General features: G+C 33.5%; 5 protein-coding genes across 8 annotated transcripts; 4 read left to right on the top strand and 1 right to left on the bottom strand.

Annotated features, from left to right (window-relative positions):
* The first annotated feature begins 2,007 nt into the window (after positions 1-2,007).
* LOC133315094 (heavy metal-associated isoprenylated plant protein 28-like) lies at positions 2,008-3,211 on the top strand. Its single transcript, XM_061516657.1, has 3 exons — positions 2,008-2,071; positions 2,550-2,625; positions 2,805-3,211. The coding sequence occupies exons 1-3, from the start codon at positions 2,066-2,068 to the stop codon at positions 3,155-3,157; spliced, it is 435 nt and encodes a 144-aa protein (XP_061372641.1). The 5' UTR covers positions 2,008-2,065; the 3' UTR covers positions 3,158-3,211.
* A 1,384-nt stretch (positions 3,212-4,595) lies between these two features.
* Positions 4,596-14,775, top strand: LOC133315071 (uncharacterized). Of its 3 annotated transcripts, XM_061516621.1 has the most exons (12): positions 4,596-5,011; positions 6,516-6,657; positions 8,047-8,114; positions 9,265-9,335; positions 9,459-9,725; positions 11,634-11,797; positions 11,883-11,938; positions 12,044-12,096; positions 13,408-13,576; positions 13,667-13,764; positions 13,849-13,958; positions 14,656-14,775. In XM_061516621.1, the coding sequence occupies exons 1-11, from the start codon at positions 4,846-4,848 to the stop codon at positions 13,951-13,953; spliced, it is 1,359 nt and encodes a 452-aa protein (XP_061372605.1). In that variant the 5' UTR covers positions 4,596-4,845; the 3' UTR covers positions 13,954-13,958; positions 14,656-14,775. The 3 variants fall into 3 exon arrangements, with proteins under 3 accessions (XP_061372605.1, XP_061372606.1, XP_061372604.1); XM_061516622.1 differs by lacking the exon at positions 14,656-14,775 and having other exon boundaries at positions 4,596-4,993; positions 13,849-14,232; XM_061516620.1 differs by lacking the exon at positions 14,656-14,775 and having other exon boundaries at positions 13,849-14,232.
* Positions 14,776-16,513: 1,738 nt separating this feature from the next.
* LOC133315077 (14-3-3-like protein C) lies at positions 16,514-20,301 on the top strand. Of its 2 annotated transcripts, XM_061516628.1 has the most exons (7): positions 16,521-16,766; positions 17,093-17,399; positions 17,491-17,578; positions 18,321-18,430; positions 18,546-18,694; positions 19,861-19,913; positions 19,985-20,301. In XM_061516628.1, the coding sequence occupies exons 1-6, from the start codon at positions 16,694-16,696 to the stop codon at positions 19,911-19,913; spliced, it is 780 nt and encodes a 259-aa protein (XP_061372612.1). In that variant the 5' UTR covers positions 16,521-16,693; the 3' UTR covers positions 19,985-20,301. The 2 variants fall into 2 exon arrangements, with proteins under 2 accessions (XP_061372613.1, XP_061372612.1); XM_061516629.1 differs by lacking the exon at positions 19,985-20,301 and having other exon boundaries at positions 16,514-16,766; positions 18,546-18,700; positions 19,870-19,913.
* A 643-nt stretch (positions 20,302-20,944) lies between these two features.
* On the top strand, positions 20,945-22,502 carry LOC133315090 (olee1-like protein). Its single transcript, XM_061516653.1, has 2 exons — positions 20,945-21,536; positions 22,039-22,502. The coding sequence occupies exons 1-2, from the start codon at positions 21,383-21,385 to the stop codon at positions 22,386-22,388; spliced, it is 504 nt and encodes a 167-aa protein (XP_061372637.1). The 5' UTR covers positions 20,945-21,382; the 3' UTR covers positions 22,389-22,502.
* A 2,854-nt stretch (positions 22,503-25,356) lies between these two features.
* LOC133315089 (cyclic dof factor 4-like) lies at positions 25,357-26,024 on the bottom strand. The gene has a single exon (XM_061516652.1). It carries the CDS (start codon positions 25,878-25,880, stop codon positions 25,407-25,409), a length of 474 nt encoding a protein of 157 aa, XP_061372636.1. The 5' UTR covers positions 25,881-26,024; the 3' UTR covers positions 25,357-25,406.
* Positions 26,025-27,964: the final 1,940 nt, after the last annotated feature.

Raw genomic sequence — 27,964 nt, 5'->3', positions numbered from 1 at the left:
CAGCTATGAAGCACCAACACTTCAAAAACTCTAACGTGTCGTGTCCGACACTTTCCGACACTCTAACAAGCGTTGTATCTCAAAAAAATGTTCAGAAGTTGCGTTGCATTGCGTTTTTAGTTCAAATTATTAAATTCGTTGGATTACTATTACCATTTTATTGAGTTTAATATAAATATTTGGGATATCGTATTTTCTTTGCAAAATTGATGGGTATTATAAGTTTAACTTATTTTTTTGTTAAATTATTGAGTATTAAATATAACATACATTATATAAATTAAAAATAATATTTAATATCAAAACGTGTCCTAACATGTCAAAATTTAACATTTTTAAGAATTACATATCGGAGTGTCGTATCGTGTCGTGTCTCGTGTCTTGTGTCCCGTGTCGGTGCTACCTAGTGACCCAGTACCTTGACCGGGTCAATGATCGAGCCGGTTTTAATAAGATTACTTTTTATATCTATGGAGAATATACTTTTAATTTTTTTTTTCTTTTTTTATATATATTTAATTTTTTTTTCTAATATATTAACGGACTGACAAGGCAGGACAGATTACGAGTTGGGTTGGGTTAAAATTTTCAATGGAGTGCCGCTTTGTCACCTCTTTATCAAAATTGAAATTTAGTGGAGAGGGTACATGGGTGCGCCCCTGTACATCCGGCCAATTAACTGAGTCCATGTATTATAATTTAAGCAAGCGAGGTTTAAAATTGTCTCATTTGAAAAAAACTCAAGAAATAAATGAACAAATGCATACGATACTCATAAATTATTGAATTAGTATTTCTAACAGAGGAGACTTCGTCAGTTATATCAACTAGTGGTTTCAAACACATATTTCAACGCATCATCTAATCTATTATTGTGACCACTGACCAGATTTCTTTAAGTGCAAGGAAGCTGCCAACACTCACCCAAACCATGCCTAACCGACCTTTCGATTTATTTATTAATTGTACTTACCTTCTAAACTTCAATTTCGGAGCATGTCACTCTAGAATATATCATGCCAACAGCTTCGTAGGCAGCTTCACCCATGATGTGACTTAGAAAAGTGCCGGTTTTGAAACTTTTATTTCTTTTGAATCCAAATATTTTTCACAATTTTCCTTTGCATCTTCACTTTTTATCCTTTTTTTGCCGGATATATGATGCAGCTACAGATTAGTCAATGTTGTCTATTTCAATAAGATATCGTAATAAGCTTCCATTGACCAGTTAAATTTATGATCATTCAATCATAATTAATGACGTATATTAAGTGAAAATAAAATGATGATGGTAACATTTTTTATTTTATTTTTTTGTTAATTGGTGGGAGTGCCCAAAGCCTTAAACTCTACATTAGTTGCTCATACAACCAATGTTGGACTATATATCTCAACACGCCCCCTCACGCAAAAGTTCTTTGGGCTAGAAGCGTGGAATGCACATGCCCAATTTTTTTCCTCACGCAAGAGCCCTTTGGGCTAGAAGTGTGAAATTGCACAGGTCCAATTTTTTGTTTACCTTTTTGTGCTTTTTATTTTAATTCCACTCTTAAAGTGGAGGACGGTGAGGATTTGTGACCTTATAGTCACTTAACTCTGATACCATGTAAAGAATCTTGGGATACACCACCCAAAAAGCTAGCTCAAAGGTGGGAGTGCCCAAGGCTTTATAAACTCCACATTCATACAACTAATGTGAGACTATATATCTCAATATAAACTATGTAAAGGGTTTTTGTCTTTCGTAAGGCTCCTTCCAATTTCTAAGCATTTGCTAGGCAATTTCCAATTGGTCTACTCGCTCAAGATTTGTTCACGAGGAAGCAAGTTAAGAAAACAGAAAGAAAATTTCGTGGGGACTACGCGTGACGTAAATAATCTTTCTTAAGTATGTTACATTTCTTAATGCTCTTGCTGGTTCTCATCGGGACAATATAAAGTTTCATTGATCTAACTCTACCACCTATAAATAGGACATATTAATCTTGCTGTCTTTCATCCTTAGAACTAGAAGCTCATTGCATTTCTGAAAGAACCCTAGACGTTTCTCAAATTAACTTCCAAAATGACGGTTAGAAATGCTCTTTTTTTTATTGCACTTAGAAATATATGTCTCTACTTTTATGTCTTCTGCATCATCACGCACATAGAAAAAGTTCAATAACCATAATTTCTTCTTTTATCGTCAAGATATACATTGGTTTCGTATCCTTGATTATTGTTATTCAAATTTAACTTGAAAGGATTAAAAGTACTCTAGAGTTCGAATGAGTTTGCGTATAAAAATGTTTTATGTATTCGATGTGTCTAAGACTTCCTAAACACTAATAGTCTTGATAATATCAATAGTAGTAATGGGAAAGTTCAAACAAAATCTGCATTACTATATAGCATATATATTCAGCTGAAGGTGTTCTTAATTATCTTGATCATATATATATATATATATATATATATATATATATATATATATATATACATGATCCAAATATATATAAAATGTTGGTTTTTAACTTTTCTTCCTTTTACTTATTTCTTGTGTTTTCCAGATAGTAGAGATGTGTGTGCACATGGACTGTGCAGGTTGCGAGAACAAGATAAGGAAAGCTCTTAAAAAATTACGTGGTACATATATAGAACCTTAACTTTTTGTGCATGAGTTTTGTTATAGTTGTATACATTTACTTTGCACTGACATTATATTAGTGCTCACCACACAAGTACTTTAACATTAAAAGAGCCAAGGTCAAATTCTACATCGATATCCTTATGTATATACCTATTGATTAATGAAATTGTATCAGGAGTTGATAATGTTGACATAGACATGGGCATGCAAAAGGTAACAGTGATGGGTTGGGCAGATCAAGAGGAGGTCTTGAAGAAAGTAAGGAAGACTGGTAAGAGGGCAGAGCTGTGGCCATATCCATATAACCCTGAATACCATGACTTCACTCGCCATTACGGCAAGAATGTTGAAAACGATTCCTACTTTGCATCTTCTAAGTCCTCCTCTTCTTACAACTACTACAAGCATGGATATAGTTATGCTGAAGACTTTGGCTATTACCGAAAGCCAGTTGGTGCAACAATGATTAATGACAAGGCCATGACCATGTTCAGTGATGAGAATCCTCATGCTTGTACTATAATGTGAAGCATGTATTAATTAAGAGATGAGCTTTGATTTTGCCTTTTTCTGTTTATATAAATGTGGATTATATTTAGAATGTATCATGTAGTGCTATTACCATAATACATATATGTTTTCCTGTAAATTGTTATCCGTACTTAATGATGGAACACAACACTGCAAAAATTGAGTACACAGTATTTCAACTTTCATTTTTTTTTTCTTGCTTTTTTTTACTAAATTGATGTTCTGTGCGTTTGCACAAGTCCTTTAACTCAAATATAAATATTTATTGTATGTATAGTTCAATAAAAGTCTAAAGTCAATATTTTAAATAGAACAATTTATTGAAAGTTTTTTTGACATTTTAGATGTCATGTGGACCAGTGTCTTTAGGAGACTTCTACACTGTTGCTTAATTCCCTTCCCTCCAAGCACATTTTATATATATTTGGGGTTAAATTCTAAGGGTGAAATTAATTAGGCACGACATTATGTATATAAAAAACCAAAATTATGCACAACATTTATTCATATCCTTGTAATTAAATTGATATTTTCATTCTCACAAGCATAGTTAAACCATTAAAATGTGTTTATAGATTAATTAATAAATATAAGTTTGTGTCATTTTAAATAAAGCAACATCATTTTGGTGCATATAATTAGTGATTTTTTACATTCTCATCAGTTATGCATCAAAACGATAATATTTCATCTAAAATGACACAAAATTAAAATTGTATTATTTAAAATGATAAATAATTTTCCTTAAATTTTAATGTGCTATGTTGTATGAATGTTCTAAGACTATATTCGAGAAAGAATAACATAAATGAGCTAATAAATTACAAGGATTTAATTTTATCACAATATCTGCACTCCTCTTCAAGAATACATACTAAATCCGAAAAAGCCATCATCAACAACTCACAATTACCGCCAAAAGGAAACCAATTAACAAATCTCAAGGAGTGACACAATCAGTAGGCGGACTCTGTTCAAGGAGGAAACTGTTACGATTAAAAAATCTTTGATTAAATTTCTAAGCGAAGTAATTTAGGGTTAATAGTAAAAACCATCGCCCAATTTGCGCTACAAAAAATTCAAATAGATGATGAGATGAGGAAACCCAAAAAAAAAAAAAAAAAAAAGTTGACAACATAAAAGAAAACTGTCCAGTTAAATTGGGCAGAACAGCTAGAATTTTATCATATAAGATATATTTACTATTTTTTTTAAATAATTTCTTAGAACGTTTCTCCAATGTTTTTTTTTTTTTTAAAGAGATATGATTTACCCATAAAATACTTAAAAAACAATTTTCTAGCTACGATAAGAAAAAGTCATGAAGTAGAGGCTGCGAAATCCCATTGGTGTGCCGATGTCTGCGTCTCGTGTTGCGTTATTTGTCGTCTATTCCCTAATATCTGTCGTTTTATATCACAGTTAGCTTCTTCCTTCCGATGAGGAGAATACAAATCCCATTGCTTGCCCCTTTACCTTTATGACGTCTTAGTCACTCAAACTGAAACTGCACACTGCAACGAGAGAGAGAGAGAGAGAGAGGGATAAGAAGGGTAATGGTGTGATTTGGTCAAGAAGATTGATAACAACACTTATGACGGTTCTCTGTGTCACTATGCTTTGAAACGAGAGAATTAAGGATTTGCCCCTCTCTCTCTATATATATTATATTTCTATTTATATACATGGCAACTGCACCGTTCATTCACGCGCGCTGTGGTTACTCGCCTCGAATCTGCAATCGCAACAAGAGTGGCTCGCAAGCCTCGTCTTCTCATGCTTCATCGTCCTCTTCGCCCTCTTGTTCTTATTCATCCTCCTCTTCCAGCTCCGGTTTGTGTTTCCTTTTTGGTAAATTTTACTTTTCTTTTCATTTTAAATCCCTTACTTCTATATTCCCAATCTTAACATTTTTTTTTTTTCAATTGCTGTATTAACCAACTTGATTGCGGTTTTGTTAGTGATTTTAACATTAGTTTTCTGATAATTAAAGAGCGTTTTGTGTTTTGTAATGACATCTGACTTTAGTGGAGAAGAGAAATACGATTTCCATTTGTACTATGCTGAATTTAGATACTTTGAACTTTTCGAGTCCATCACACATACTTGATAAATGCAACAGAAGGCAGTTGATTGGAATTCAAGTGTAACTCTTTTAAGTTTTAGGAGTTTGTTGATATATCACTTGATACTATGGGCCTGGATGTCTCTTTTTTTTTTTACGTGCATTTGGCAATTGCATATCTTGAACTCATTGCCCTTAATTAAGACAAATGCAGTTTTGGTTGAATAACATTATCTGACACCAAACCGCTCATGTTCCCATAGGAGTGAGTGTAAAGTTAACCACATGTTAGTGCTAGCAGACCTCCCATCATATTAGGAAGAATAAGGGTGCGAGAAGGGGAATAAGACCCTATTTTGTTATTAACAGAAATGAATAACTGTTAGATTGGAGTTGGAGTCCGGAGTTAGTTACAGTGAGTATATGACAATTACAGAGGCAGAGAACTTTAGGATTTGATTGGAATAGAGAGCAAGGGAGAGGCCGGGCTGTGTACCGCTGTGTTCTTAACTGTTCTTAATCTCTCACCAGTATCTTTTTTATACCGGTTAGAAGATTGTTTGTTTCATGGATTAAGATTACATTCTTACTTTGTTTCTGATCCAGTTCTATAAGTATGACATAGACATTCATTTACATATCTCCAATATTGAGTTCCATGTAGATGTGATTATGCTACATTTGTGCTTCACAAAAAATGAAGATAATCACATGAATGCTTACATCCATTACCAAAATATGAAGATGGCAAACTGCCTTCGTATCTATCTATTAATAGTAGATATGCCCTTGAGGGTGAGCCTTGGCACAATAGTAAGGTTGCTAGTTATGAGATCTAGTTGTTTGAAATAGCCTATCTGATCACTGTGGTATGATTTCATACATATGGTGCTCCACACTAGACCCCACAGTGGTAGGAGACTTGTGCACTGGGCAATACTTTTTGCAGTTATGTCCTCCTTGGTTTGCTTTCTACACTATTTCTCTGTCACTCTATTTTTTGTTTCTTTTTCTAATTTTCCAGGTAAAAGACCATTGTTTGGAATTATAGGGTTTAGGTAGTGAAGAGAGATAAGACAGAAAGACCATTGTGAATAATAGTACACTTAATATATGTTGGATACATGTGATACAGTACCATGACCTAATACTCCTATTACTAATACTAGTACTATTGCCCAAGCCCACTAACACTAGGACTAATCCTAATATTCTAAAAACCATATTAATATTGTTGCAACTATAAGTAAATTTTAATTTTGATTAAGGCTGGTACATGAACTTTTGCAGGTACCAACAGTGGGCAGAGACACCAGGGCCTCAGAGCTCAAGCTATGAGTACCATCACTCATGGAAAGTCTGTTGCTAGCATAGAGAATTCAAAGAACGACCCTGATCATCTCCTTGTTCTTGTTCACGGTATCTTGGCTAGGTATATTTATATTGACGGAATTAAAAGTTGCTTGAATTATTTGGCATTAAAATTTGAATGAAGTTTGTTATGAGACATGGGTGAAAAGTGAAGTTAATGCACGTAATGCTTTTACAATAAGGTACTATATTCAAGTTTAGCTGAAAAGGATTATGGTTTTTGTTAGAGATGTAATATCATACCATTCACGTGTCTTCACCTAACAACTTAAACTTTTGGGATAGTTGATTCATGATATGGTATGAGAGCTTCTAAAATTAACTGTTCTACAGTTCAATCCTTGTCACCTCCATTTTTTGTCTACATTTCAAGCCCAAAGGGCTTTTGGGTGAGGCGTGTTAGAGATGTAATATAAACTAATTTATGTTCTTCACCTAATAACTTATGCTCTTGGGATAGTTAGTCCTGGATAGTTTTCGTCGTATTTATGATTAGTTGGTACTCTTTCCAGTTTTTCTGTCAATTATAAATCTGATTCATTTTATAGAGATAATCAATTTTGAGCCCATTTGGATGGGCTTTTTTTCTCTCCAAAAACAGTTTCTTTTTAAGAAAAAAAGACTTCTAAAAAAAAAATCTGTTTGGATGCCTGCTTTTAAAAAAAGCAAAAGTCATACAAAAAGCCAAAAATCTGTTTTTTTTTTTTAAGCTAAAAATTTTAGCTTTTAAAAAAATTAGAAGTCAAAAGCCAAATATTTGTTTTCAAAAACCAAATATTTAAAAAAAAAATCTAAATAGTTTTAGCTTTTGTAAAAAGCACTTTTAAAATAAGCAAGGCATAAAAAGAACTTTTTTTGGGAAGGCAATCCAAATCGGCTCTTATAATCTCACTTTTTAGCAAATGATGTGATTTGTAATCTCACAATTTTGCAAATAATGTGGAAAAGTGCCTTTTATTCTGATGAAACCTTGGGATGCACCATCCTAAAAGCTAGCTCAAAGGGTGAGAGTGCCTAAGGCCTTATAAAACACACGTTAGTTGCCCATACAACCATTGTGGGACTCCAACGCTCATACCTTACAAATGAACCCAACATTCCACCATGTTTCCCTAGTGCGTGCCCCCACACACACTCCACGTGATGGATGCCTTGATACCATTTGATGAGACCTTGGAATGCACCACCCCAAAAGCTAGCTCAAAGGGTGAGAGTGTCCAAGGCTTTATGAACCCCACATTAGTTGTCCATACAACCAGCGTGGAACTCCATGTCCCATACCTTGCAAATGGAACCTAACATATTCATTTATAGTTTTAATGGTTGTTTTCATTGCGAAATTTGGGGCAATGGATGTCTATCATATATCCGCTTCTTTCTGTTGGTCATTTGGTTATTGTTTTGTAATTTAGTCTAATATAAAGTTGTACTGATGTTTTTACTAATACAGTGGAGGGGATTGGACTTATGCAGAAGCAGAATTGAAAAGGCGCCTTGGAAAAAACTTTTTAATTTATGGTTAGTACATTTTTCGTACTTGTGGTTCTAGATATTATGTTTGACTGCCTTTGTTTGGGGCGACTGATGAGATGCCTTAGCCAACTCAAACTCAATCTAATTTATTATAGTTGGAGTTGACTTGCAAAATGATGGAATCAGAAAATTATAACACTGATATTGATTAAACAGTAATTAAACGATAGTATGACAGAGATACAAAGATAACAGAGATACAAAAAACAGTAGAAAAGTATAACAGAGATACAAAGACCAAGAGGAAAAACTCCACTCCAAGACAACATCCCTAGCCTTGAGAGCTTCCCTATTTCCTCTCCAAATTCCCCATCCTAGTTCCCCATATTACAAATGATATTCAACATAAAGAAATCACACCCTAAATATCTATATATATATATATATATAAAAACCAATTCAACCCAAAAGCTTAAGCTGTTGGGTGAGACTACCTTAATGGTTTTATACTTCTCTAACACGCACCCTCACACGAGAGCCCATTGGGCATGAAGGGTGGATAATTCACAGGTCCACCTACCTGTGCTAAGAAATTCCACAAGAGAAAGTGGGGGAAGGTGAGAATCAAACTTGGAACACGAGGCTTTGATACAATGTAAAGAACCATTTCAACCCAAAACCTTAAGGTGTTGGGTGAGGGCCTTTTTAATTGTTTATATTATTCTATAACACACCCACTGACGCAAAAGCCCTTTGAGCTTGAAACGTGGATATTGCATAGACCCAAATTTTTGGTTTACCTTATGCTTATTTAATTCTACAAGTGAGGATTGAACTCGTGACCTTGTGGTCAGTGAAGCTCTGATACTATGTAAAGAACCAATTCAACCCAAAAGCTTAAGCTGTTGGGTGAGGCTACCTTAATTGTTTTATACTTCTCTAACAATATACTAATTCCTAACTAATGGGCCTGGATACTTTTATTAAAGGCCCATCAATGGGTCAAACTGTTTAATGCATGAGAAAGTCTATTTGTATAATTTCGAAAGTAGTTAGTGAGCCTAAGCTGTTTAAGATAACAATATTTGTGTTAATGTTGTGTAAAATTTTCTTTTGTATTGCTTGAGTGCCTCATCCATGAATGTAAAATTATTCGTCTAGCAGAAGTCCTTAAGAATTATTTTGACGTCTGCAGTAAGTTCATCAAATTCTTACACTAAGACATTTACTGGGATTGATGGAGCTGGAACGCGATTAGCTGACGAAGTGAGTTCTGAGATACTCAAATTTATGTTCCCAAAGTTTGGAAGTCCAATATCAGTTCTGATAACTTGGAGTTTCTCTTGAATTGTCTCATGTTGTCTGGTTTGTTGCCTTTCATCAAAACAGGTCATGCAGATTGTTAAAAGGACAAAGAGCCTGAAAAGAATCTCCTTTCTGGCCCATTCTTTAGGAGGTTTGTTTGCTAGATATGCAATTGCTGTCCTTTATTCACCACCTACCTATAATGGGGACCAACCCAGTGATCTAGCAAACAGCACGACAGACAATTCCCAAAGAACAAGCATTTCGAAAGGAGGGATGATTGCTGGGTTGGAGCCAATCAATTTCATTACTTTAGCAACTCCACATCTTGGTGTAAGGGGAAAAAGGCAGGTATGTTCTGGACAATGTAAATTACAGTGCCAATGTTTTTTGCGATATATAGACTTCTGTCTGAAACATCTATATCATTGTTGTTTATATTGTCTTGCGTTTTTAAAAACTCAAAATTTTCTTTGTGCTCTACATTGATGATTCATTGCTTGGCGCTTATGTAATGCTAATGTTTTATTTATGACAAATTACTGCATATGTATTGCTTGTTTGGCTTTGGCTCACTCTACTCAAGACAATACTCTATACCTTGATTTTGCTATTGCCTTTGTCAGTGTAGGCACCAGTGCTTTGAGGGGGCCTATTCCCCCCAATATACTTGAGTATATGTTACGCAACTCTCCCAAAAGTTTAAGCTATTAGGTGAAGGAGCATGATTGATTTTTATATTTATATTTCTAGCATGTCCCCTCACACACGAGCCTGTTGGGCTTGAAGGGCTGACAATGTGTAAGTTTACCTATTCTGTGATAAGAAATTACACAAAGCTACCATAGAGGTTTTGATAAGGATTGAACTCTAGACCACTTAATCATAGAGACTCTGGTACTATATCATGAACCAACTATGCCAAAAGTTTAAGCTATCATATATTCTAATTTTTGTACCTTATCATTTGTATTTTGAATGTAGAATTAAGTTAAGCCACCGTTTTTGCTTTAGTCACATTTTTATGCTCATTGGGGTACTGTAGAATTTTATTAAAATTTAGATGGGACATAGTTCTATCTGAGGATTTTTTTACTTACCGAAAATTGTCTCGTTAATGAGCATATTATACATATTACGCTTATATTTGTTTCTGTTTCTACTCTATCCACCCCTTTCTTTTATTATGTTTTTCATTCATTATTTTCTCTCTTTCTCAATATTACTTTAGCTTCTCTATTGTTTGGTTTTAATCAAATTCAAGCATTGATATGCATGACGGCCACCAGCTCCAATGTTTTTCGAATTACGTGATTCACTTTGTTCCCATTTAAATCCTCATTTTATTTTCTTTTTATTGTCGGTGAGCTGAGATTTGAACATGTTGGAATTATAGGGAATTATATAGGAAAAGAAGAAAAGAGAGAATAAAGGCTAAGTAATCTGAAATTGATATTAATTTGATATAAAGAATGTGTTGTGATGATACAAAAGATAAAACACTTAATTTCATTTATACTGATAGAAAACTCCAAATCCTAATTAAATAAGGAAAAAAATATAAAATTTAAAGAAATATATAAATTATTCTTGAGAGAACTTCTACAATACTCTAAACTATTTTAAGATATAGTAATGATATTATGAAATATTCTCAAGATATTCTGATAGACCAAACTATTATCTTTCTTGATTAGTGGATCTGCAGACAATCAGTTTTTCTTACTTAGTTCTTACATTGATTTATGCATGCATGTATTTTTTTTTTTACACAGGCATACAGCCGTTGAAGAATTTTTAGAACAGAAAAAATGAAGAATTTTTTCCAGAGAGATTAGAAAAAGAAAATTTAATAGCGCAAACTCTACCCCTCCATAAAATAATAGCTTTCTTCCACTCCATCTTAAAACAAACTGTACCCCAATCTATTTTTCACTCCTACTTTTTCCTATGTATGTTTGGGCTGACCTTGATAATGAGAGAAAATTACAATAAGATTTGCGATACCCACAAACAACCTAAGAAAATTTGCATTTTGCTGGTGAAGTCTTATATGGCGATCATGGAAAAGCTAATTAGAAAGTAATTCTAATAAGTGACACTTCTAGTAAATAAAACTGTGAGTGAATTGAATATTCAAACCATCCTTCTCCCAACTCTTTGTTTAGATGTCTCATTGATGCTGTTCATGTTTCTTAATTTATACAGAAAATTTACAGGCCATAAGAATTTTGACTGTTTATTATGCATATTCTTCAGCTTCCATTTCTTTTTGGCGTCCCATTCCTAGAAAAGCTTGCTGCACCAATTGCTCCTTTTTTTGTTGGTCAAACTGGTAGCCAGTTGTTCCTTACAGATGGTAAACCCAACAAACCACCTCTTCTTTTGAGAATGGCTTCTGATTGTGAAGATGGAAAGTTTCTGTAAGTAAAGGAATCTATATGTACTTACTTTAAATTCCTCTTCTTAAGTAAAGTAATCTGGTAGTTACAAGATTCTGTTTTGTAGATCTGCACTTGGAGCATTTAGATCTCGCATCGTTTATGCTAATGTTTCATATGATCGTATCCTTTCAGTGTTTTTCCTGTTTTACAACCTGCTAGGGATATCAATGATAATCTTTTGGCTCTCTCTTCCTCAAATTTGGCAATTTCTTTAACTTTATATAGATATGGTTGGGTGGCGCACATCCTCTATTAGGAGGGAAACCGAGCTTAGTAAGGTGAATATTTTCTCCTTTAGGATTATCCCATTTTTTGTTTTTGATGATCTCCAATATTTATCATACGTAACAACAAAATTAACATCTAGTAAGATGCTAACAATTATTCTTAACATCTTGACTGTGTTTATGTCTTGCGTTGGTATCTATTTACTTGTCTTAAATTTATCACTAAAATGGCAATTTTTAATGTAAATCCTACCATTCCCAATATAAAATTTTGTTTATGTCACTAAGAAAAATATCAAGAAAGTAGTGAAAATACTAGAAGAAATAAAATAAATTATTATTAGTTGACTACTTTGTATATACATACAAGTTTTAAGTTTCCTTCTGCCCTCCCTCCCCCAGAAATAAATATAAAACTCTCAGAGTACTACCCTTGTAATATATTTCAATAAAAAATGATTTAAAAGTGAAAGTCAAAAGAAATCATAAAATTTGTGCAAACAAGTAAGAAAGTTCCTACCTCAGAAAGTAACAAATCAAAGATCCAGATATTTAAGGATTTTTATGTAATCAGAGAAACAAAACCATGGAAAATGAGATAAAATACATGAACTTGAAGCTACCACAACAAAATGTCAGTGGGACATTGTGGAAAAACTAAATGTATAAAATTTGTCAGAAATGAGAGAATTGAGGGTTCCATCAAAATGTGACTATAATTCATTGTTTAATTCTTCTAAAAGTACTTCTGTATCTCACTTGTAAAACTTCAACAGATTAACAGTTGGTTGGGTACCCAGAGCATTTTCAATTATGAGGATGGTTTTATAATTTGCACCCTGTTAACTCAGTTCATTAGTTGCCTAATTTCCAGACACAGTGTCCCTTATAATTACTTAAATGAGAAATTCCAAGTGGAAGTTCCTATCACTGCAGAGTCACAGCATGTTAGCATAAGATGAAAGCCTGTATCCAGAAATGCATGTGGTAGTGGTCGTAAGTTGTGTCTGCATCACTTGATCCATGCAAAACTAGTGTTCTTGAATGTCTACTCTACAGCAATCCTTCTGAAAATAAATAAATGAGGGATCGGAGTTATTGACACTGCAACTAAAATATTGAATGGTGCTAATTCTTGCATCCTAATTTGCTAGTGTCAGGTTCTATTTGCAAACTTGGAAGAGAATTATTAAATTTTGGGAAAAAGGGCAAATGGCGGCATCCTCGTTGTTTAGTGCAGATTCTGTATTGAAAACTGGGAAGAAAAATTATTTAACATAGGGTAAAGGGAAACGCCTGAACTGTGTTAAGAACGTGTATATGTTTCTAGAGGACCAACATTTTCTATATTGTATTTGGCAGCCTCCTCGCCAATCTTTAGATGGATACAAGCATGTGGTCGATGTGGAATACTGCCCCCCGATCCCTTCTGATGGGCCTCGTTTTCCTCCAGAAGCAGTGAAAGCAAAGGAGGAAGCACAAAATGCGCCCAATACCCAGAAGACTGTGGAATATCATGAAATTATGGAAGGTGCTTATTAAGAGTAACTGAAGATGTATCAATAATCTGTTCGGTCACTTATTTTTCCACTAAAACAACTATGAATCTTTTTTTTAACAGATGAGATAATACGGGGATTACAGCAGTTGGGATGGAAAAAAGTTGATGTCAGCTTTCACTCAGCATTCTGGCCTTTCTTTGCTCATAACAACATTCATGTATTGCATCCACTAAATCCGTCAAGGATGATGATGTTATCATTGGTAGAGAGTTTTTAACTTGAGTACTTGTCTAATTTTCAGGTGAAAAATGAATGGCTTCACAATGCTGGTGTAGGAGTAATTGCTCATGTGGCTGACAGCTTAAGACAGCAAGAAGCATCATCAATTTTGGCTGCTAGCTTGTAACTAGTGTATGTAATTTCACTATGCCTAAGACACGACTAACTGCACAATACAAGATGAAGAAAATCATTCTTTCATTTTAATAGTATTAATATATTTACAACATCTTATTATGAACATATGTTCATACAAGCATATAGTAGTTCTTAATGGCGGTTGTCATGGAACTTGGTAGAAAGATATATTATCGTACCAATGAAAACAAAATGTGGTTTGTGCGTATTAGAATGACTGGTATAGATACGAATTTAGAAGTGGGAGCACACATTTGAGCTTCCACACATTTGTCCTTGTTATGTGTTTCAATTGTCATTGACATGATTAACTTAGGCTGGCTTTTGAGCTATATGTCTCGCACTATTTATGATGCTCGGGGTGTAATTTCAACTTGGAGCTGTGACCTTGACTTTTTATTATAGGAGAAGAAAAAGATTGTCCAAATTTTTCTCCTCTGATGTTGGATTTGATCCAAGACTTGAGCAATTGGATTTTTTTTTTTTTTTTTTTGGTTTTCCGGTATCCTCCAGCCATCAATTGGATTTTTTGTTATCTACATATACCACACCTCCGTCCTCCGGTATGGTTTCCGTTTTCACATGTTGGAGGTGATGTTTGTAACTTAAAACTGACCTATGTGAACTGGATGATGGTATCTTCTTATTTACTAGTACTCGTCAGAAGCTAATACTTAGTTTTATGTTACAGTCTCAATTTTCAGAAGTCGTGGTTTGAGGCAAATGGGAGGTAAAAATGATGGCTATTTTGTTTGATCGGATGGCTTCCTAGAATAGCAATCTGCAGCCTCTACTTACGGAATGTTACTGACGATTCAATCATAGTTAGAGTGTTTTTCCCACCTCACTAAATCGTTAAGTTAATCCTTAAAATATTAAAATGTTATATTGTATTAGTTTTCTAAATATTTGTCATTAAATTAATTTTTTAAAGATAATAAATAGTTTCCAAATTTGTTTTCCTTTTTTTTTATCGTTTTAGTTCTTAATAGAGACCTATATGATAGTATTTTAAATTTTTGAAGAATTAATTTAGTTCCATATTTTTAAAGGATTAATACAGTAATACTTAATTATTAAAAGATTCATTTTAATTATATTTTTTAATGGAACCACATATGTCCTTGTAGATTTCGCTAATTTTAAAATGTCAACTCCAAGCGATTATATGCTTTGATTTGTTAAATTTGTATTTAGCAAAACTTGTACTTAAAATAATAATGAAAAAAATGAGAAAGTTATTAATAAAGTAAATAAAGCAAAATCTTTCCAACAAAAAAAATAAATAAAGCAAAATCAAATATGTACATAATAAAACCTTCTTGCCAAAACCACCTTAATCCGTGGGGCTTCGCTCGGTCAAAAGGTAATAACTATTTAGATAAGCCCGCGGTTTTAAATATGATCTCTGTAGCCTTCCTTCAATTACTTTATTAATTGATGATGTGCCTTTTCCTTTTCAAAATAAATTATGCCCTTGGCGAAGTTGGTATATTTTTGTGCATAGAAAATCCGCGGTCAAACATCCATTATTCCTCTTTACATAATTTCTACGTTACACAATCCTCACTCATGACCTTTTTTTACCATCAAGCTAACCAGATTTAGCTTATAGCGACGGCTTTGAATAGATTAATCAAATTTTAGTGTCACTGTTGTAAAAAAAATTAGATTTAAAATTACCATAATTAATCAAACTTCTAAATTCATATTTATTGAATTGTTTTCAGTATAAAATTTATTATTATTATTATTATTATTATTGAAAGAGTTTCATTTTAATTATAAATATGTGACATCAAAATCATTTTAATTATAAATGATAGTAAAAAAATATTAAAAGTAAGTTAAAACTCTATTTATTAATGTTCTTTCATTAATTAGGGTGTTCCTTAATTTGGATATTAATAGAATATGTGTTGGGCTTGGTGCTAGGACATCCACCCTTACTTAATCAGATTGATTATTAAATTTTATTTTTTGACATAATTCAGATAACGTCTTTCAGGTTCAGGCATTGGTGGTAATATATTTTCATAAAGATATGTATGTGTATTATGTTTTACATCTTAATTACGAAAATTCTAAAAAGACAGATGAAATAATATCCATGTGGTGTTTTAATTCTCAAAATTTTATCTATTATACGTATGTACTTATACACACATCAAAATATGTGAGTTGGGTCATATAAGTAGAAGAAAAAGAAATTAAAATTTAATATACTTTTATATATGTATAGAAAATAAATTTATCTTCTTCAACATAAAAAATATTAATTCACACAATTTTATATGTATAAAAGATAAAGTTATTTTTTTTTTATGAAAAATATTAATTCCTTAATAAAGAAATTTTAAATTTTATTCGGGGATGAGTTTTGAAATTTCAATAACCATCAAACCCCAATCAATTTGCCTCGCTTCCAACCCCACTCACCACTCTCTGCCGTGACCGTCACTTTCCAATCACTTATCTCCAAACCCAAAAGGCCAAAGCGTCATAACCACTCTCAGAATAGCGCGTGGGAAGAGCCCCTCCCCCACGACCACGACCACGACCGAGCAGTGCCGTCGTGGCCTGTCTCACTGTCTCTCCCCAGCCAAAACTTAGAAGTTGGAAATGCAATCCATATAGATAGAGAGAGACGGAAGTGAGAGAGAGAGAGAGAGAGAGAGGGATTTCTAGAGTGAGAAAGTGAGAGGAGAGAGAAAGGTAGCAGATCGTCCATGGCGTCCATCAAGGAGCGTGAAAATTTCGTGTACATCGCCAAGCTTGCTGAACAAGCCGAGCGCTATGAAGGTCCCTTCCCTTTCTGTCTCTCTCTAACCCATTTTCTTTACTTCCAGATTCTCATGAAGTTTACTTCTTCTTTTTTCTTTTCTTTTTTACCCCTCTGGTTCCTCTGTATTGAGATTTGAGAGTCTCCACTGTGCTGAGCTTTATTTATTTTTTTATCTTAACATCACTTAAAAAAAAAAAAAATTTCTTAGGTTTCTGGGTTACACTGTTGGATGTTCCTTTGGGCTGATTTCTTTCACAATATATTGGAATTGAGAGGAAAATTGGAGTTGGGGTTTTGAGTTTTCTTGAAATATATTATAAACTTTCATGTTTATGTGTGTTAGAAATGGTGGAAGCAATGAAGAATGTGGCGAAGCTAAATGTTGAATTAACTGTTGAGGAGAGAAACCTTCTTTCAGTTGGGTACAAGAATATAGTGGGTGCTCGTAGAGCTTCGTGGAGGATTCTTTCCTCGATTGAGCAGAAGGAAGAAGCTAAAGGGAACGACGTGAGTGTCAAGCGGATAAAGGAGTATAGGCAGAAGGTGGAATCTGAGTTGTCTAAAATCTGCGGTGATATCATGACTGTTATTGATGAGCACCTTATACCCTCGAGCTCTGGTGGGGAACCTAGTGTATTTTTCTATAAAATGTGAGTGGTTTTTGTTCTTCAGCTTTCTCTCTCTCTCTCTCTGAGAATTTAGAATTTTATTGTGTTTTGATTTCTTCTTTATTATTTGTAGGAAAGGGGACTATTATCGGTATCTGGCAGAATTTATGTCTGGTGATGAGAGAAAAGAGGTTGCTGATCTTTCCATGAAAGCATATCAGGTCTGCTTGTATTCAGAACTCTTGTATCTTTGTGGTTTAAAAAGTCTTTTTGTTTGTTACCTGTCATTCCTGGTAATTCATGATTTGTGTTGTGGACTATATGGTTGCTTGGCATGTCTCTGTTAACTGAAGACATAGAAGAAAAAAGGTTTCTGTTTCCCCTTTCCTTTATTAATTCGCAAGTCTTTCTTATTGGTATTGTTTTGTTGCTAAGCTGATAAAATTAATGAATGTCAGACAAAAGAGCAAAAATTACTGGCATATGTCCCCCCCCCCCCCCCCCCCCCCCCCCCCCTTTGAAGGTTATAGTTAACAATCTATTATTGTAGTATAAATCCTTTGATTGGATTAACTTCAACTCCATTATTAATTTCTTTGTCATGTTGGTGTTACTATCTCAACCTGTGGATGATTTGTGAGACCGAACTCATCACTGGTGATATTAACTTTAAAGAAAGGATTCAAGTGGTTCTTTATCACTAAGATTGTATACTTGCTGAGGAGGAAAAATGAATGAGTGGAGCAGTCACTTTTATGTGTTTCATTTATTTTTGGGGAGAGGAAAGGGGGAGTTGGGACACATGAGGGTAGTGCTTATTCTTCATGCATGACATTCGTTATACCTTATATTTGTCCCATGACTACCTATGACCATCACCAATGTGATGTTGGCTGTTGTGTTACCAAAGTATTTATCAGCCAACCAGTTCATGTTAATCTGAACAATTAGTAAATATTGCAGCTGGCTTCCGCTGCCGCAGAGGCTGAGTTAACACCCACTCATCCCATCCGATTGGGTTTGGCTTTGAACTTCTCTGTCTTTTATTATGAAATTTTGAATTCTCCTGAAAGGTATGCCTATTATTACCTTTTTCCGACTGTGTTCTTCTTTAACATCCCAAGTCATGTGCTAAGTGTCTAAGTCAATCTTTTTGACAAATTTAATATGGTACTCCTCATATTCCAGGGCCTGTCACCTTGCTAAGCAAGCATTTGATGAAGCAATCTCTGAGTTGGATAATCTGAATGAGGAGTCTTACAAAGACAGCACACTTATTATGCAGCTTCTGAGGGACAACCTCACCTTGTGGACTTCTGACATCCCTGAAGAAGGAGGTAATCATTAATGGAGATTGGTATTGCGTGTCTCTATGTTAGTTGAACTTGGTATATGAAATTCTTTATTTATTTGACAGAGTGTCGATTTCAGTTATAGTAGACATTGTCATGATTTATGGTTGGTGTGGTTGTTTGTCTGTGGCTATTGTGACTTCCTTTTGTTTGATGTTTTGTTATTTGGAGGGAAGTTTATTCTGATGACAAGCTAGTTTCAGGTGGGCCATTGTGGCTGTGATTTTGTTAACACAATGCATTGTCCTATTGACTAGATAGAGATCCTTACTTCATTGGATCTCAGAAGTCAGAACAAGATCCAAAGGAAGATATGGCAATAACTCCTAAGAGAACTAGATCTTGATTTTTTGCAAGAAATGTCAACATTCCTCTAATTGCAAATACTTGAAGAATCCCATGTTGATTATCAAAATTCCAAAATATTGAAGAAAAGCCTGTACCTAACACACTTTCTGTTGAAAAAAATAGTAACGGGGGGAAATCTGAGGAATCAGATCAAGCTGTTACTCTTAATTACTTTGTGGAAGCAACTAAGTTAGGAATTTGATCTCACTCGAGCTTTTCCAAATGTTGAATTTCTTCATCTCTCTCGTGATCTTAACCAACCAAATCCTTGCAACCAAGAATCAATATCTGTTCCAAACTCATTTCTTCATGTCTTGCTTTTTGATTTTTTCTCCAACTCCGTTTATTGAAATTATTTGATACTTTAATGGTTACTGTTACTCTAAGCTTACTAGCAATAGATGGCTGAATTTTCAAGTTAAGCACTGGTGTTTATTTGTGACTTTGATTCAATTAGAATTTAATAATTTTGGAGATTGATGATGTCCATGAACTTTTGCTGTGTGTGAAATTATAGTTTCTCTTTTGTTTAGTGTTTATTTTAGAATTAGAATTAGGTTAGAGTTATTGTTTCCAGATACGACCTTGGTATGACACCGGGATATGGCATTTTCTTAAAGACTATGATTTGGGCCTGGATATGAAAAAGAATATATATATATATATATATATATATTAACATAAAAATAGCATATTAATTGGTTTTGGTGTATTATGAGGTGAAGTTTTCCCTAGTCCTTCGCTTTGTTTTTCAGCTCTTCATTTTCCCTGTTTAATTAATTGTATACCTCCTTTTTTAACAGTTGAAGAACAAAAGGTGGACTCTGCCCGAGCTGCTGGAGGTGAAGATGCATAGGTAGGTTATGAGCAGACTTAGCAGATTTTATTGTGTTTTACATTTTACCATAGTGAAGTTATATTTTGCAGTTAAATGAAGCAGATATTGGTTAGGAATTTGTGGTGTGCATACGAGAAGGCTAGTCTCTTGCAACTCTTGATAGTTTATCACTAGAAAATTACCCTAGGGCTTTGTCAATCTTTCATGCTATGCATGTCTTATCTGCTACTACTGGAGACAGGAGTTGAGATTACATGTTGTTTAATTTGGTTGTAACTTAGTTTATTGCTTCATTTTGACTTCATCTTTCCAAAAGAATGCTTGGCTTGGATTCCTTCATTAGTTTTATAGTTTACGTAGATAATATTTATTTAAAATTATGCGAATCATTTTATATTTAACATATCCAATTTCTTTCAAGTGATTTAATTTGCCGATTTTAATTGTATAACTCTTACGTAAGAGAAATATTCCCAAGTCCTTTATTAGTTTCTGTGTCTATCTTTTGAAGATTCGGACTGTTTTTATTCGAATTATAGAGCTTTTTCCCCCTTGTGCTATTAAATTTGCAAATTGGAATTTTACTTCCCAAAACCTAAACGTTTTGGAAATGTGATATGGAGCGAGTCACGGCACTTATTCACCTACCATTGTTTATAATTGAATAGTTGTACGTATTTTTGTACCATCTGTCTCTCACTTAATAATTTTCCTTTGATAAAGTTAAATATATTATGAGCGTACCAAATTTTAATTGCATGTGGTTTATTTATTTATTTTATACAAGCAATTGCTTAAGCACTTCCAAGTCGAGTGATTGTTAAATAAAATTTTATCCATATATTTCAGAATTTTAACCATTATAAGTAAAGTTTAACTAATATTACTGCTGCGACTGACTAGTATTGAATAATCCCTAGTTTAAAATGGTATTATGATTTAGCTTATAATGATTTAAACTCTTTCTCTTCACATTATTCTTTTTATTATATCTAGTAGAAATTAAACATGTAACATGTTTTAATAATTTAAGGCAGAAACTAATTGGAAAATAATTTTCCGAAGATAAAAATGTATTTCAGATGGTGATAATAGGTTATAGTCAGTGCTGATCAAAGAAATTAGGTTCCACTTCAACTTTTTACTCTTTAGCTGGTAGTCACGACTAATCATATGTCTTTCGAGTTCAGATGGCATATAGTGCAATCTCATACTAGTTCCACTCTATTAACAAAGGGACTTTAGGCCCCATTATGGACACAAAAAAAGGTTAGGTGATGGAGAATGAAAGAAGAAATAGCGGGTCAAAACAACATTTTCGACCCCCAGAAAAATAAGGGAGAATTGAGAACCTCACAGAATTAACAGACAATGCTAAAATAAGGTAAACCATTTATGACACAAAATATAACCTTCTATCCCTTAGATACACAGTCCTCCTATGAATCAAATCTCCATCCAAACCAATAATCACATCAGGATTCACAATGGCCAAGTCTATCATCATCGTTGCTTCTACCCTTTGTTTCTTGTCATTCTTTGGTTCAGCTTATTGCCGGGACCGCTTCTTTATTGAGGGCTCAGTCTACTGTGACACATGCCGCACTCAGTTCCTCACAAGGGTCAGCGAGTTCATGTCAGGTACATATTTCATACACACCCTTGCATATAAATCCTTCTTAACAGTATAACATAATAAAAACCTTACATCCTGGCACAATGTGATTCAGAAATATTTTTTAAACCATTTACTTTTTTGCATGGTTCATGCAACATGATACAAAGCTAACAGCTTGCAATTGACAGTTCCGATATTATATGAATTTCAATATAAATGAGAAACGAATTCTTTCATGTCTTATTTTAGCCTAATCACATCATGAGAAAAATCACGGTCATGGTTATAATAATTAAAATGAACATTTCTTCTTTTATAGTTAAAGAGTTTTGTCATTGAAATTGTGACTATATGTCAATGAATGATCGAGAGATTTTCTAAGATGATGACGTGGTTATGTTAAAATGAGACGATGATCCATTTCCACAATGAGCAAATAGAAAGTTACAAGCCATAATATATGTTAGCTGTGTACTATATATGATTAAGAATCTGAAGAAATGGAAATGTGGCAACATGGTGAAGGTGCAACCGTGCGAGTGGAGTGCAAAGATACTGAGAATGGAACTTTGACATTCAGCAAGGATGCAGTTACTGATAGAAACGGGTCATACAAAGTGGAGGTGGATGGAGATCATGAAGAGGAGGTTTGTGAGGTTAAGCTTATAAAGAGTAGCAGGGAAGACTGTGGAGAGGTTGACACTGCTTCTCACCTTGAACAAGCTGCTATGATTAGCATCACAAGCAACAATGGAATCATGTCACCAATCCGCACTGCCAACCCTCTTGGTTTCTTGAAGAAGAACCGTCTTCCAATATGCTCTGAGGTGTTCCAAGAGCTAGGACTTTTGGACGATGGCAGCATTGAATTATGAAAAACATAGTCATAGGAATCCCTTTTAACTATTATAGAATAAAGCATGGATCAATCTTTTTTACTCTTTTTTATGATCATGATATATGTGGGAGTTTCTCTAGCCTCGAATTCTTTGACTGGTACTACTCTCTAATCAATCCTACAAATATTTAGCTCGTGATAGCAAACAAAATTGAAATTAAAAGGAACATATTGTATTTCACATATTGCTCAAACAAAGTCAAGAAGATCCATAACATAGCAGGGAACATTGAATTTTACTCGTGCTCTTCCGATCGAGGACTTTTTATGTTTATTTCATTTTATTTTATTTTTTGAAAATTTTATATTAGCAGGGCAGTAATACAGTGTTTTAATTAAAAATAGGTTTCGACCTAAAAGTTTTCTTATTTCTACATAATATTCAAATTTTAGTTTTTTTTACAAAATTAACTAATTAATCTACACAAAAAGTAGTTCACCGTGGGAGTGGATTCTCTCGTGTTAAAAAAGATATGACATGGTTATGTGAACAATTATAATCACACAAAAATAGATTAATGGTAATAAAAAAAAAGAGAGAAAAAATATTAAAATATAGTTATTAAATAATAACCATTGATTTTATTTTGTATGATTATAATTGTCCGACATCGTTATATCATATATTTTTTTAAGATCTATTTCCATGTACATCCATTTGCTAAAAGAAAACGAAGGGTTAGATCAAAACGCTCAAATACAAAGATCCAATAATATCCCCATGTTTTCCCTAGCTACTTGCAGAGCAATCAAAGTGAAAACGCGTTGGAATCTATGTTTTATTTTATTGAACATCAAATTCTTTCTTATAAGCTGATTGGCCAGCCTCTAGGGCCAAGTTGTGAACAAGAGAAGATGGATAGATTACAGAATTTTCAAACCAGAGAGAAAATAATAATAATAATTAAACTACAATTTGCTCTCACTTTTCGTGTTTCGTGTCTTTTTTAAAATTTTGTCTCTTTCTTTCTAATTTGACTATTTCTTTTATTTACGTGACATCGAACAATGTGGCTCTCGTGGATTGCAGGTCAAAGTGTAAAGAACCTTGGGATACACCACCCCAAAAGCTAGCTCAAAGGGTGGGAGTGCCCAAGGCCTTATAAACTCCACATTAGTTGCACATACAACCAATGTGGGGACTATATATCTCAACATGCCCCCTCACACGAGAGCCCACTGGGCTTGAAGGGTGGACAATGCACAGGCCAATTTTTGGTGTACCTTTTGTGCTTTTTTATTTTAATTCCACTTTAAAGTGGGAGGCGGTGAGGATCAAGCTCTGATACCATGTAAAGAACCTTGGGATACACCACCCCAAAAGCTAGCTCAAAGGGTGGGAGTGCCCAAGGCCTTATAAACTCCACATTAGTTGCACATACAACCAATGTGAGGACTATATATCTCAACACAAAGCAATTGAATCAATGCACTTGAAGTAATTCTATAAATTATGTATGAACTATAGCATCTAGGTAAGAAATAATCTGAACCGTTCACGTCTCTGCATATGGAGAGCATGATTGATTAAATTGCTGCGCCATTAATGTTTTTTTTCTCGTGGTTCACATCTTCGTATATCAGATAAGCTTTGGACCGTCATTGCCCAGTTCCAAGCCTCTATTAATATCAGATAAGCTTTTATTGATCTTCATGCTGAGCTGAAGTAACAAACAATTATCTTTAACATAATTTTGGACTATTTGAGACCATTTTGTTATACAGAAACGAATAAATAAAATTATTATATAATATATATATATATATATATATATATATATATATATATATATATGGGATAGGATCAATTTAAATAATTATTAATATAATATCATCTAACAGCTTAAATTCTTGAGTTAAAATAATTGTTTATATTATAGAGTTTCTTAACACAGTATATGAGACCAGGTAAAAGAGATATAATATAAAAATCATTGATGAACCTTCATAAGATATAATATAAAAATCATTGATGGACCTTCATTTAATCGCTTACAAATAATATTTTACATAATATCAAAGCCACTAAGTGGTCATGAACTCGATCTCATTGTCCGCATTCTATTTATAAAAATTATTAAATATTATGAAATTTATTAGCATAGATAAATTGAGTATGATGCATTATTCACTCTTTAAGTCCAATCGGATCTCGTATGAATAGACCTATTAGAAAAATTAAAATCATTAACATTATAACCTCGTTGAAATGGTTGTTGTTATATATATATATTCAAAGCTTATTTTCCTGCAACACATTCAAATAATTGGAGCATGAAAAAATATATATATCAACTTTTTAGAGCATGAGCAGTTTCGGGCATTCCGACAAGTAATGTTGTGAAATTTTTTAGAGTTCCTGATTGAAGTTTTTTTTTTTTTTTTAAGAATTACACATCATCTTCGTATAGAAGCTATATATGGAACGTGTTTTTCTTTTAAAATCACAAAGATGGGGGAATGAAATGCAATTTATAAAGTATTCCTTATGTTACTCTCTAGATCTTGTGATAAAAGAAGAGGGTAGTAAAAAAAAAAAATTACTCTTATGATATTGGAGAATAACTTTTTTTTCTATATACCCATCAAATTTCGTGTAGCTTAGTTTTTTTTTATGCGTGAGTGGTCGACCTCATTTATAACTGTGTCTACTGTCTATGATGAATAAATCTGTGGTGTTACTGTTGCACCAAAGATTCAGTACATCCCACCAATAGAAATATTACATGTCACGTAAAGTTTTCTTTTTTTGTCAAATTTTTTCTCTCTCCTATGATGTGTAATACTTTCATCGGTGAGATGTACTGAATCTTGGTGCAACAATAACACCAAAAATTTATTCGTCTATAATAGGAGAGAAAAAGAAACATAAAAATAAAAAAACTCAGAACCTATGCCCTCCAAATTACGTAAGTAAAAAGAAAAACAAAATTCTCATTCCACGATTTTCAATATACAAAAATAAAAAATAAAAAAGGAGAGAGAGAGAGAGCGCTTAACAAGGTTGACCACCAGAGCTCGTCCTCCGCCGTTTAGATGGAAAAAGCTGCCGGAAACCACCGTTGACCATGGTGGAAACATGCCACTCATCAAAACCAAACTTTTGGACAGTGGATACTTCATATAGGTCACCGTCCGGTAAACCACCGGCGTCATGGCATGGCTGTTTCGCCTTTCGACGGCCAGCCCCTACGGGGACGTTGCGGAGGGCTCCGCCGGCGGTCCAGTATCTCAGGCAGCCCTTGCAGAAATGCCTAGGCTGATTAACGTTGTAGTTATTGAAATAACAGAACTTGGTTTCCATGCTCTTGCATCTTGGGCACTGTATGGTCTTATCTGCAGGCCTCTTCTCCTCTGTCCCTTCTTCACTGCTCTTTTTATCTTCGTTTCTTTGTCTACCATGCAACGTTATTCTTGTGCCAAACAGCTTAATCCCTTCACCGTCTTGGCCAATATCTACTTGATCCATTTCAAAGAGAGAGAGAGTGAAGAGGGTGGTGGTTGGGGATGAGGAGGAAAGATTTGTGGAAGAGTGTTTTTATATACATAGGACTTAGGAGGGATCAAGCTGAAAGTGTTTAATAGTTAGCACTTTGCACAATCATAAATTAAACCCATCGGTTCATGGCATAAAATCCATGTGATAAACGCTAAAACAAAGGTGGACTTTAATTTGAGGGTTTATCGTCTATCATTTAACATGACCACAAAAAATGTTTTACATACACAACATTTTGTGGGACCCGCAGCAAAAAAAAAAAAAATTTGGCACGCAAAACGAATCTTTATAACATAACACAATCACTTTTCCTCGAACATAACTCTTATAAAATCCTTAATTTAAACTGCGTTGCGAAAATTAAACTAAAGTAAAGAGAAAAAAAAGAAGAAAAGTGAATAAGGGTTTGCGGGAGTGTAAAAGCTAAGGATGAGCTTTTTTGTACACATCACTAGTCTACGTCATGATCATCTAGTGCTAAAATGTGTACAAACCTGGCCCAATCCAGGTAGATCGCTTACAAAGTGCAAAAGGTTGTTGTGTTTAAATTCTACAATTGTATTCTATTTTAAAAAGTGTGCGACCTCAGATATATTATATACTACCGTAAAAGTAGGGCTGACTACACGACACAAATATAAATATAATTAAGAGGAAAGTGCTAAGAAATTTAACGTCTATTCATTTAATTAAAATCATGATCCGTCACAGATTTAAAAAAGACTTACGTTAGTCTCTCAAATAAATTAAAATGGATCCACTTTAAATTTTATAAGAACCAGACGACTAATTTTTTTTGTAAGAGACTAAAATCAAGATCGTGTTTTTTGTTGGTGACCCAAAAAAAATTTTACTCTATAATTAACAAACACAACAGGACTAGAATTTAAAATCAGGTTGAAATTTTCAACACGAAGACAACCAGTTTATTTTGTGGGTTGACACAACACGATACAATAACTTAAAATTTTCAAAAGTGTGTTATTTATTATGTAAGTATATATGATATAATAACATGTTTACAGTACGAATAACATGTAAGAATATTAATGTGAGCTAATTTTGTGTTTGTGAGTTGATACGTGACAAAGTATAAATTTTTTCATATCAAATTTTATTAACACGACTATGATATGAATTTGAAAATGGGTTAATCTGAATCCAATTTTTTTTTTTTATGTCAGTACGTCATGTTGAAAATTGCCAATCTGCTTCTCTTCCTATTAGTTTCTTTTTTTTTTTTTTTCGTTAAAAGTTTCAAGAATGAAAATAAATGTATTTTCTAGATTATTTGTTTCTTTGATGTGTCTGAATGCATTGATGATGCATTGTCTTTTTGTGTGGAAATTTGCTACTGTAGCTTTGAAAATAAGGATGCTCGCCGAACATAACAGATAATTAAGTAATGCTCAAATGCTCTACAGAATGATTCGTTATTTGTTAAGTTATTGGTTGGGTATGCATGGGTGATGCTATCCTCCGCTCGAGTGTACGTGTGAGCACAGCCACGTGTTGGTTTAATACTAAATTATGCTGGACTTAAGATAGATTAAAAAAATGATAAATAATACGAATATATTTTTCTAAAATGAATTATGAATATATATATTGTCAGTCGTTTATTTATTTATTTTTTAATTTTTTAAGCAATTAAATATAAGACGTTAATAACGATTTGTTGTAAAAATGTTCTTATCAAATCACATGCTCAACCTTTCGATCGTTTTGTAGAATTTTCGCCTGTCAATGTTTGGTAAATGTCATTCCTCGGGCTTGATTTAGACTTTCAATATCCTAGTGATGATTAATTCCAAGGCCTGGGTATCGGAGCCCAAAGAAACTAGCATGATTAAGGATTTTTTTTTATTTTAAAAAAATTAAATTTAAAATGGTTTTGATTTTTATTTTTTTTAGAAGTTAAAAACAATTTTGTTTGAAAAAGAAATAACTATAAAATCTGATAAAATTCTAATACAATACTATGTTTGATATAATATTATGGGGTAAGATATTGTAACAAATCAATTAGTGTTACTACCAATGTTACTACCAAT

The sequence above is a fragment of the Gastrolobium bilobum genome, unplaced genomic scaffold (assembly GCF_033153095.1).
Source record: "Gastrolobium bilobum isolate Gb01-03AN ecotype WA unplaced genomic scaffold, APGP_CSIRO_Gbil_v1 utg3760, whole genome shotgun sequence".
Classification (NCBI taxonomy): domain Eukaryota; kingdom Viridiplantae; phylum Streptophyta; class Magnoliopsida; order Fabales; family Fabaceae; genus Gastrolobium; species Gastrolobium bilobum.
The sequence above is the reverse complement of the archived record's forward strand: the minus strand, read 5'-3'. Positions and strand labels throughout refer to the sequence as shown.